The 12,042-nt window shown below is 41.9% G+C and overlaps 1 protein-coding gene across 1 annotated transcript in view; it reads left to right on the top strand.

Annotated features, from left to right (window-relative positions):
- The window catches only part of LOC122789963 (UAP56-interacting factor-like), a 340,611-nt gene that overhangs the window by 51,148 nt on the left and 277,421 nt on the right, over positions 1-12,042 (top strand). The window contains exon 3 of the mRNA XM_044057460.1: positions 200-348. Within this exon, the coding sequence (XP_043913395.1) occupies positions 200-348 (149 nt within the window). The remainder of the gene's footprint in view (positions 1-199; positions 349-12,042) is intronic.

Here is a 12,042-nt window from a genome sequence, read left to right as displayed (position 1 = left end):
CTCTTTCATGACAGTTATTATTATTGTTGCCAGCGCTACCCACCCAATTATTCTTTAAATTTGTATGTAGCCTCTATTATTCTGAGCACCACATTTTTGAACATAGTACTGTTAACAGCATGTATAGTCTTTGCTTGAGCATGTATTACTTGGCTATAATAAAATATGTTGCAAATAACAAAGGCTCAAATTCTCCTAGGAACCTACAGATTCAGAAACAGACGATTTGGACAGCAACGCTACAGACAAAAAACATGGAATTTCAAACAAAGGTCAGATTCAGAACAAACAGGAGACTCGCTGAAAGGTGCAGGCTCTCTAAATCGTCGGGTATCTACCAGCCAAATGGTAAGTCAAAATAAATATTTTCCTTAAGGACAAATCCAGATATATATATATATATATATATATATATATATATAAAACAAGATAGAACATGATATTAAACAAGCAAAACTTTGAAAGTACACCAAAAATTTTCCTGTATAGTATTTATGTATAAATTGCAAAGTTAATGATTTATTTTTCTTTTACATTTTTCTTTTACAAGGACGGTGAAATTGTGCAGCAGTAGCATTGTCGCCTCACAGAAAGAGGTTCTCCATTTCAGTTCTTGGCTGGGGTGTCTTCTGTGCAGAGTCTGCATGTCCTCCCTGTGTTTGTGTGGGTTTCCTCCAGGTGCTCCAGTTTCCTTCCATGTTACAAAGACATGCATCTGGAGCTTTTCTCCCTGGGCCTCCTCTGAAAATTGGCTTGACTCCAAGTCGGACTTTCCCGGTAAACAAATGTTAAATAAAATAAAACATGTTTTCATGCTTCAGTTCATTATTATTTTTAAACACCTTTATTAAATTATGACTTAGGAAATAGGCAAACATACATTAACAGAATAGAAATCAAACCATGTTAACATTTTTCCATTTACTTACATTATATAGCACATATATTTTCCTTTTTACTATCACCAGTTCAACTTTACATAAATTGCTGAATTCCTCCCTTCCGTTAAACCTCACTCCTCTTTCTGAACATTATTCTGCATGTATTGTTCCCATAATTTCCATTTATTTCTATGTAATTTGTTCCTCCCCCTTTCTAAAAATCCCTCTTCCAGTTCTGTTATCTCTTTACACCTCAAATACAATTGCTTTGGTCTTTAATTTCCAATTTCTAGTGATTGTGTTTTGGCAGCCAACAGAATTAAACCTAAAAAGAAGATGTTATGTTGTCCTATTTCACCTTTATTCTTGCTGGTTGGGTTCGGAGCCAAACCTAGGCTCCAACTCAGCCGCATACCAAAGCTCGACAGCTTCAACTGGCTCGGGGCTACAACCTATCCCATGATGCTCAGCGGCTGTTCCCCAGCTCTCCTTTGCCGCTTGAAGCACCAGGATTGTCTTCGCTGTCTCAGGTTAGTAATTTATTTTATTATATACCTTTTGTTATATTTTCTCTAAAAATCTTCATATTAGACTCTATTATACCTTCCCAATCCAAGTATAGTGCTCGTGTGTGTGTGTGTGTGTGTGTGTGTGTGTGTGTGTGTGTGTGTGTGTGTGTGTGTGTGTGTTGTTATTACTTGGGTGTGTCTTCAGTTGTTCTCCTTGGTCCCTTACTTTTTCTCTTATTCCCCTTAAGGAATCCATTTAAATTAGAGGATTCTTTCTATTTAGTCCCTTTCTTCCTTCAGGGCTTCTTTCCCATTTTATTAAGGAGTCACCGTTTAAGTTAGAGGCATCTCCTCGAGTTGGAGGAGACTGTCGTTTAACTTAGAGAGTTCTCCTCCTCCTATCCCTTTTCTTTCCGTAAAAAAAAAAAAAAATCTCTCTTTCTACTTGCCTTTTTTCTACTGTAGTTACTGTTAGCTGATATGGTTGTTGTTGTTGTTTTTGGCTTAAAAGATGTCTAAAGAACCTGTTAAGGAGTCGAGACAATCTGGTTTTAAAAAGTGCGATTCATACACCCAGAAACTGTCTCTAACAGACGAAAACACAAGTTTTGTGTATTGTCTAGGAGCAATCCATCTTCAGGACTTTTGCTCCATTTGTCATGGCTTTAGTGCAAGGGGTTTTACAGGAGAGGAAAAACAAACTCATTTTGAGGGGTTTGTTAAAAGGCCCTTTTGAAGAAGGTAATCAGGCCTCCAAATCAGATAAGACAAAAAAGTCGGCTCCAGTGTCTGAGCTGTCAACCAGTCAAAAAGAGACAGTAACTTTGGATCCAAAGGTTCTCAGTTCCAACAAATCTGGCCCTCCTTCGGTTCCATCTGAGTCTTCAGAACTGTTTTGAAGCCAGAAAAGGAGTTGGTCACTGTCATTGGAGCTGATGCAGTCAGTGCCGCAATCTCCTCTATTACAGTCTGTGGCAGGTAGTCACAGGTCATTGATCCATTCCTCTCGGTCCTCCAGGTTATGGGACGATGACATGGAGCAGGTGGTCAAGAGGTTGCTGCGGAAGCATGCCCTAGCAGAAATTCTTTTGAGCCCAGCCCATCAGATCATGAAGCTGAACACTATCTCAGATACTATCTATTCCTCCTCCTTCAATTCGACCGAGTTCAGAACCAGAGTGTCAGGAAGTCATTGTGCTGGAACCGCCGGAGCCAGTAATCACTCACGATATCTCGGCTCTGACATCTGCTCTGATCTCGTCAATGCTATCTTCCATCGAGGGATCTGGGAGCCGACAATCCCTGGTCAGCTCTGGGGGGAGAGTCGAATTGGCACTTCAGCTCAGGTGAGTTTGGTTCCCACATCAGCCTTGGAACCACCCTCCTCGGTGCCTGAGAGATGTCCTAGTCCTTTGGGACTGTAGTCTCTCTCAGCCCAGGACCATGGTGCCTTCGAGGTGATGTGGAGTGTGCTCTCCACTGAGTCTACTCCACAAACCACTCCAGCCACTCTTCCCCCTAAAGGGCCAATGTCTTCTGCTTCACCATCCCTCCATCAACCCCAGAGTAGTGCCCCAGGAAACCCCAATGGGTGGAACCTCCTCTTCCGACACCTCCCCGGAACATCCCCCCGAGGAGGTCCCTTGGAAGAAACAGTGTAAGAGGTCTGCCCATTGTTACCTGAGTGGAATGAAGCCACCAAAGTAGGTCTCTCTTGCAGACATCCATAATGAGAATCTTGTGAGACATGGGTAACTCCTGTATGGACCATTGAGCAAAGAGTAGCCAATGTAATATCCACATGTGTACTCGTGCCAGTGGGACTAGTGTTATCGCTTCTGCCATTGAGCCTAGGACCTGGAGGATGAATTTTGCTTGTGCCTTTTTCTTTTTCATTAGGATAGATACTTGACTGAGTAGAGTTTGTATTCTCTCTTGAGGCAATTTTGCTACCATATCATTTGTGTTTAGATCTGCACCTATAAAGGTAATATGCTGTGAAGGCAACAAGGCAGATTTTTCTGGATTTATAGTAATACCTAGATCTGAGCAGAGATGGATGGTGGAGTCCCTGGCTCTAATTAGTAGGTGCTTGGTGGTGGCAGTCATTAGGCAGTCATCTAAATATGGAAACTCCTGGAATCCTTGATGTCTCAGATGAGCTGTGACAACTGCCATGCATTTGGTAAACACTCTGGGGCCTGTAGTGAGATCAAAGGGCAGAGCTCTGAACTGGTAATGACTGGCTCCCAGCTGGAAGTGTAGACATCTTCTGGAGCGCCTGTCCCTCTTTATGTGGTAGTACGCGTCCTGAAGATGTGAAGAGCACATCCGATGGTGTTGTCCCAGGAAAGGGAGTATAGACTGCAGTGTTACCATCTGGAACTTTGCCTTCCTTACCGACTTGTTTAGTCTGCTGAGATCCAATATTGGTCTCAGTCCCGTCTTTTTTGGAACTAATAAGAACCTTGAGTAAATTCCGGATCAGATCTGGTCTGCATGGACTTCTTGAATGGCTCTTTTTTTCAAGAAACCTTTGAATTTCTAGGGTTACTTGACCCCTTTGACCGGGTGTAATTTCTGGGATGGACTTTGACAGATGAGGCTGGCAGTGGAATGGAATGTTGTATCCCATGGATATAATGGACTGTACCTATTTCTCTTGAGTCAGTTTCAGCCAGGCTTCTGGGTACAGAGATATTCTTCCCCTGACTGCCTCCAGAGGTGGACAGTCGGGCCTCTTTTCAGGACCGCTGGAAGGGTCGACCAGAGAATGTATCTCTGTCACCCTGGTTCTGCGGACTCCTCTGCCACGTGGGTGGCATCTTCCATTGTTATTCCCCCTCTGCCCCTGAGGGAAGGATCATCATGAGCATCCAGCAAGGCTTCTTTGGACTTCTGGAACCAAATTTTTCCGCTCTTTTGACCTTTAGGATAAGGTCTGGTAGGAGCAGAAAAACGCACTCCGACGGCAGATAGAGTCTTGCCATCTTGCTGGCTCCTGGTGAGAGTCTCTTTTACTTTCGGCCTGAACAAAGACGAGCCATCAAATGGGGCATCAATACAGGAAGATCTGAAGGGTTCAGCAAACTTGCAAAGGTGCATCCAGGAATGTCTCCTAATAGCTATTCCTGTGCCTGCTGCCCTGCTCACTCCATTGGCTGTATAGGAAATGAGGCACATGGAGGAGTTTGTGATAGAAGTTAAGGTCACAAACTGGGAATTTATCTTATCCAATAAACCCTGGGCTGTAGCACCTTGTACGGTATCTCCCAGTTCTTTCAGGAGATCCCTCTGGAGTTGGGTAAAATGTGATAAGTAATTCAGCAACCATAAGGTAAAGGCTGCTGAGGAGAACATACGTTTCCTATATCTATCCATCATACGAGACTCCTTATTCGGCGGATGGACAGATGCAGAAGTTTCAGCTAACTCATTCTTTGTGGCCGCTGCCACCACCATCGCATCTACTGGAACTCCCTTTGATAAATATTGTCTATCCTTTGGGACCATAATGAATTTGGCCTCCTCGGAACGGGGTCCACTGACTCAGGAGGTTCGCACACCTTCCAACTCACAACACCAGGAGCAGGTCGAAGGGTGGAGACACCCAAGAGGTGGAGAGGCAAGAGCCAAATGCCTCCAGGTATACTGACTCATCCTCAGAAGAAGAGAGGGATTTCCAGCCGCCCCTCTGCTTAAGGATCTCAAAGATGTCTGAAAAAGAGGCATCCTCATAGGGCGACCATAGGGACTCTTCCAAACCCTCAAAGTCAGTATCAGAGGTGACAGACTCAGGGGAGTGTATGTGCTTCCTCTTACACTGTTTCCTCTGAGGGACCTCCACGGGGGGGGGGGGGGTGTTCCAGGGAGGTGTCGGAATAGGAGGTTCCACCCATTGGGGTTTCCTGGGGCACTGACTCTCTACTCTGGGGCTGATGGAGGGATGGTGAAGCAGAAGTTTACCAGCTTACATGCCTCCTTAACTTCGGTTCCTAAGCCTTATACCATTTAAATATGATATTACTGCAGGTGCCCATCTTTGATCTGACTGGTTTTATAACAAAATGTTCTGTGCATCTTGTTAGCATGTCTCATTCTTATTAGTGCTTTGGCCTGAAGTTATTTTATTGAGCTCACTTGTATCCTTCACTGAAACATTTTTTTCTGTTGAAGCTGCATTTAATGAAACTACACGTAATATGTAAAATATACAATGAAGATATAGGCCTGCTTTAATATGGCTGACTTTCTAGGCCTATGCAAACAGAATACAGTATTCATGTAGGATTTAATCTGACAAAAAAAGTTATTTACTTACCATAAGTTTCCATCTGTGTTGTCCATTTTCATTCTTCTACAACCTGTGGGTCAGGTTCTGATCCTTGGAACTGACTCAGCCGCTATCATACCTAGTGGTAACCAAAAAACTCTTGAGCTTATCCTTTACCCATAATGCACCTACCTCAGTTACCTCAGATTGAGTTTGCTGATAGACAGAAAGACATATTAGTCATAAGACATTCAGTGAGACTATACCTGGGCCCACAATTATATACCAAGGATAATAATCTGTTAGTCACCTGTTCCTCTAGAAATCCAACAGCATGGGGGTTGGAAGGAGTGGAATTGATGAAGAATGAAAATGGACAAAACAGATGGAACGTTATGATAAGTATATAACTTCTTTATGTTATGTTGTCAATTTTCATTCTATCCTCAACCTGTGGGACAGAGTCCCTAGCTACCTTAGATCCTGGGTGGACTCAAGGAATGATGTTTCTGAGCATCACTGAACCAAATGATTCTCTTCCTCTGGAGACCAGATAGAATTTGTAATGAATAATGAAAGTTTGGGGAGTAGCTCAGGTTGCTGCTGCACAAATATCATCCATGGAGGCTCTAGACTGAAAGGCAGCTGAAGTCTCCACAGCTCTAGTGGAATGTGCTTTTAAAGATTTCAATAAAGCAACCCCCAATTTGCAGTAGATGAAAGAAATGCAATCTATTAGCCATCTAGCCAATCTCACTTTACTCACCAGTCTTCCTAGTTTTGTATTTGAGAAAGAGAAATAATTGGTCAGATTTTCTGATACGTTTTATTTTGTGAAGATAAAAATGTAACTGTCTATGAACATCTAATAAGTGTAAGCAGTATACACCTTTATTAGCAAATTTTGGGAAATAAAACACCGGTAGGTTAATGGTTTGATTGATGCTGACTTCTGAAACCACCTTGGGTAGAAAGGAGAGGTTGGTTCTTAGAGCAACTCTATCTCTGTGAAAAAACAATTATTGTGGTTTACAAGACAAAGCTTTAATTTCTGAATTCCTTCTGGTGGAAGTAATGGCTACTAAGAAAATAGCTTTCCAGGACAGAAACTTAAGATCGCAATGTGCTGCCAGTTCAAAAGGGGGTTGTATGATTGTTTGCAACACCAAGTTCAGGTCCCAAGGAGGGGTTGGATCTTTGTATGGAGGCTCCAACAGGATAGTACCTCTCAAAAAAGCTTTCAAAAGTTGTGAAAAGCAAGAGATGAGTCTTGAAATCCATTATGAAAATTGGATATAGCTGCTAACTGAACTTTAATAGTGGAAGACAAAGCCCCTGCATTGAACAGACAGGCTAAAAACTTGAGAATTTTATTAATAGGAGCTGAAGAAAGGGTCAACATCATTTTGACGTGCCCAAAGAACAAACCTTTTCCATTTACTGTTGTAAACTTTACACATAGATGGTTTGTGAGAAGACAAAAGAATGAGTTGGACAGGTGAAGAGAGCATAGATTGTCTGGTTATTAATGGAATTGGAGAGACCAAGCTGTCAGCTTGAGGTTCAAGATGTCTGGGTGAGCCATGCCTATTGGATGGGACAGAACATCCTAAACCAGGTCCAGAATCCAAGTTGGGTAAATTAGATGAGGACAAAGGAAGGGAAACAAATCTGTTGAGACCAATAAGGTGCAATGAGAATGACCTTGCTCCTCGACCTGATTGTTTTCTGTAGAAAATCTGGAATGAAAGGAATCGGAGGAAAGGCACAGAGAAGACCGGAGGGCCAACTGTGGACTACAGCATCCCTCGGTGTTTCCCCCGATGGGAGATTAGGGCAAAATAGTTGCTACACTTGTTGTTTAGGGGAGAGGCAAAAAAATCATAGCAGGGTTGGCTCCATTGACAAAATATTCTCTCCATCACTTTTGGATTGAGGGACCACTCCTGAGGCAGGAATATGCATCTGCTCAGTTTGTTTGCTAACACACTGGACTTCAATGGAATGTGCATTCTTATGAGAAAGGGGTTGGATGAGATCACCCACTGCCACACTCTGAGCGCTTCTCAAGACTCCAGTTGTCCAAGTACAGAAACATACAGAATCCCAGCAGTCTCAAGAGAGCTGCTACTACTGCCGTGCACTCAGTGAACACACTGTGTAGCTGTGGTGAGACCAAAGGGCAAAGGTCTGAAATGGTAATTACCATCTCCCAGCCAGAAAAAGGAGAAACTTTCTGGACTGCTTGTTCATCTTTATATGATAGTATGCGTTCTGAAGGTCTACTGAGCACATCCAGTCATCCTGTTCCAAAAATGGAAGACTGGACTGAACCGTGACCATCCAGAACTTTGTTTGTTTAACTGACTTTTTTAAAATGCTGAGAGCCAACATCGATCTCCAGTTTCCTGTCTTTTTTGGCACTAAAAAGAATCCTGAGTAAGTTCCAGAATTTCTCTGGTCTGGAGGTAATTCTCAGATGGCTCTTTTTATTAGCAGTTCTTGAATTTGTAATACTGCCTGTTCCCTCTAATCAGGTAGGACATCTTGGATTCTTTTGCAAATAGTAAGTGGAATAGAAAATGGAATAATGTAACATCTGGAAATGACCCTCTGCACCCAGATATCTGATGTTATTTCTAGCCAGGATCTCTGGTGCAGGGATAGATGACCCCTGACTGCCTCCATTGGAAGACAATTGGGCCTCCTTTCAGGAGCACTGAAAGGGTTTACCAAAGAAAGAATCTGAGTACCCTTGAATTTGTGGGCCTGTTCTGCCACGAGGGCAGCAACTACCATTGAAGTTCCCCCTCCGCCCCTGGAAGAACCACCTCCACTTGTGTCTTGAAAGGACTCTTGGGACTCTTTGAACCACATTTTTTCCAGTACTCCACTGATTCCTTGAAAAGGATCATTGAGGAGTGGAAAAATGCACACCCACGGCAGAAGGGTCTTTCCATCTTTCTCACACCTGGACAAAGTTCCTTTAACTTTAGGGACAAACAAGGACATGCCATCAAAGGGAGCATTGATGAACGAAAGACTTGATGGGCTCAGCAAAGTCACATAAGTGCATCCAGGCATGTCTCTTGATGGCAATGCCTTTACCCGCTGCTCTTGTCATCCCTGGTTGCATGAGAAATGAGCCTCATGGATGAGTTGGATATGGACTGAAGGGTAGCCAACTGAGGGGCCACAGATTCCCGAACCTCTTCAGAGATGGATCCAAGAAATTCAAGGACCATAATGCAAAGGTTAATGACGCATATACCCATTTCCCAAACTTATCCATCTCCTAAAACTCCTTGCTGGATGGATGTATAGAGGAACTCTCCTCAGCTAGTTCCCTTTTGGTTGCTGCCACACAACCATGACATCAGTAGGCAAACCTTTCAGCCAAAACCTTCTGTCCTCTAGGGCAGTAATGATTTTGTCAGGTCTCTAGGGAATGGGTTCAGTGGTGTCAGAAGCCTTCCACACCCACTGAGAGAGCAACTCAATGAGCTCATTGGTGAGTGAAGTCACTTAGAAGGTAGATGGGCAAGTAACAAAATTCTGCAGGTACATCAACTTCTCAGATGAAGGATTGCTGGACTTCTAATCACCTCTCTGTTTTAAGATTACCAGGATATTTCCAAAGGAGACATCATCAGGAGGTGATCTTGGAGATCCTTTGCCCTCATCGAAGTCTGTTTCTTCCATGATAGATTCCTCCGGGGAATCCAAATGCTTCCTCTTACACTTCTTCTTCTTAGGGACCTCTTCAGTGGGATGAACTGGAGAAGTATCAGAAGAGGGCATTCCCATTTGGGATTCCTGAGGTTTAGGTACTTGTTGTGCTAGTGGAGGGACTGGTTGTGGCTCTGAATGTAGGCATGACAGGGAAGTATGTTCCAAGTAGGCAGGGGTTGACTGGCTGACTGCTGCAAGTTATAGCTCTCTCCATAGCCTTGAAAGCTGCTCCACCTTGAGAAGGTAAGGATCTCTGATCTGAAAGAGCGGATCTGGGAACCAGGATCACCTCACGTTCAGAGGATATCCCTCTCGAAGTAGAAGCTGGAGCTGAGCTGATCTGTGCCAAAGCTCCAAGGTGCAGAGAAGGCTCCAACAACATCAGAGTAGACTCCAGCCACTTGGAACCGACAGGACAGATACAGCCCTGAGAGGTCTCCAGCTCTGAATGAGCTGAACAGCTCAGAGCAATAATCAGTTCTGAAGATAGAGATATCTTCAGCTCTGATACAGTTGGCACTGGGAAGCTCAAAACTGTAGACTCTAAACCTTCAAGTGAAGTTAGAGGAGGAAGAAGTAAAAGAAAAGAATGGAATCCTTGACCCGTTGGGTTAGGAACCGAGGCGGACCCTGTCAGTCCTTGTGCCCAAAGGATCTTTCTCACCAGTCTCTCCACATCATCTTCAGTTAGACATCTAGAGGAATGGGCAGACATCCAAGAAGGCAACTTAGGTCTCTCTAAATAGGGTGATGGAGGTCTGTCTGGAAAGGATCATATGAAAGAGAATAAGTAGTTCTTGGTACAGGAATATTTGTAGAGTCCTATAATTGTGGTGTCGGATCCAAGGATATCAGCACCAAAGTTAGTCTTTGATCCATAGTCTTAGGCATTGAAAAACTAGTGGGATCCAATAGTAAGGTCTTTTTAACCATTGATTCCAAGGAAGACAGTCGGAACCAGAGGATGCAATGTTTTCCTTATCGGTTCTGAAGGAGGCGATGGAATTGAAGATTTTTTGTCTGTTTGGACTTGGAGAGATGTCTGGACCAACAAACTTTTTCTTGGAATTTGGAAGATGAAGAAGATGGGCTAGAAAAGCCAGATTTGTTAGATTTATCTTTAGCTTTAGTGGCTCCAGATAACACCTTGCTGAAGGAAGATGGAAAAAGGCCTTTCAAAATAAGCATATTTTTCTGCTCAACAAAAGCCCTATGTCTGAAGAATGACAACTCAAGCAGTCCTCCTGAAGATGGAGAGGGCTCAAACAATAAATACATAAAGAAGGCATGTCATATAAGGGTATTTTTTGGCCACATTTCTGACAACACTTAAATCAGGCAGGAGCTTTTTCTTTTTCCACCATATTTCCACTCACATACACACACAATGATAGAGAAAAAAGTAATTCAAAAAGGTTATATCAACAATGACAAAAAGGACTACACAGCGTGAAGAAGAAAACTATCAGCAATGATACTGAGAGTACACCAAAGTGTACAGAAAGGCAAAAGAAAAGCAAAGACCAAGAACTAATGTACCACAAGAGTAGAACGGGTAAGAGATTTACAAGATTAAGTGAAAAGTAGGACATATGTATAAGGATTAAGAGTTAGGGTTAGAGTTAGAGTTGAAAAAATATAAAGAAATTACTTATCTGCTCGGGAGCAATTAGCACCACATTTGACACAAAAAGCGGCAAACAGGATCTGGGATAACTGAGATAGGTGCATTATAGGAAAGGGATAAGCTCAAGAGTTTTTTGGTTACCACAAGCTATGATAGCAGCCCAGTCAGTTCTGAGGATCAGAACTGGACTCACAGGTTGAGGACAGAATGAAAATTGACAACATCCGATCTATATTTCTGCGAGACCTAATCTTACAAATCCTCCCAAAATTTTTGAACTGGGATTTGTTTCTGTAATTACCTTATAAATGTATTATTATAGCATGCAAAATATACTATAACAATTACTACAACTAATATAGTAAATGTAAAATAAACTTGCAATTTCAATTTTGGCCATTTGGTGTTACTTGAGCATTTACAACCTGTAAATTAGTTGAAATTCTTCTGGAGTGAAGTCTCTTAAAGTAGTGAATTAATTTAACTGGACAATTTTTTAATATATTCTACAACCAGTATTACATATTTTGTGTAATGAGATTTATACTGATTAGATTTATAAACTTTTTATAGCTATAATCTATATTTACAAATACATATCTGAAGCATAATTACCTTATATTGTATTAATTATCTTTGTTTCTGTACATTTTCAGCTAGATTTATAACTAATAATTCTGTATATTTGCCTTTTAGATCTATATCTGCTGTAACAGAAGTATATTTACTAAAATCTATGTGTTTTGCATTTTAGATTTGTCTATGCATACTTTGTCAGTGTTTCTTTTTTAATTTTCTAATATTCAGTAATTATTATGTAATGTGCACTTTATTCTGTAACAAATTCACTTGTCATGCTTTGAATATGATAAATATTACTACGTGTTTTATGTAATTATATAACTTGCCTTGATAAGCCTGCTACAAATAATTATGTCACTTTACCCTTAAAGCTAATGACTGAATAATATGATCTGTGATGTAATTCTGCAAAGTGTATTCTAATTATGTGTGCATACT

The sequence above is a fragment of the Protopterus annectens genome, chromosome 15.part0 (genome assembly GCF_019279795.1).
Source record: "Protopterus annectens isolate FY-2018-M chromosome 15.part0, PAN1.0, whole genome shotgun sequence".
Lineage (NCBI taxonomy): Eukaryota > Metazoa > Chordata > Ceratodontiformes > Protopteridae > Protopterus > Protopterus annectens.
This window is presented reverse-complemented; position numbering and strand designations above follow the sequence as displayed.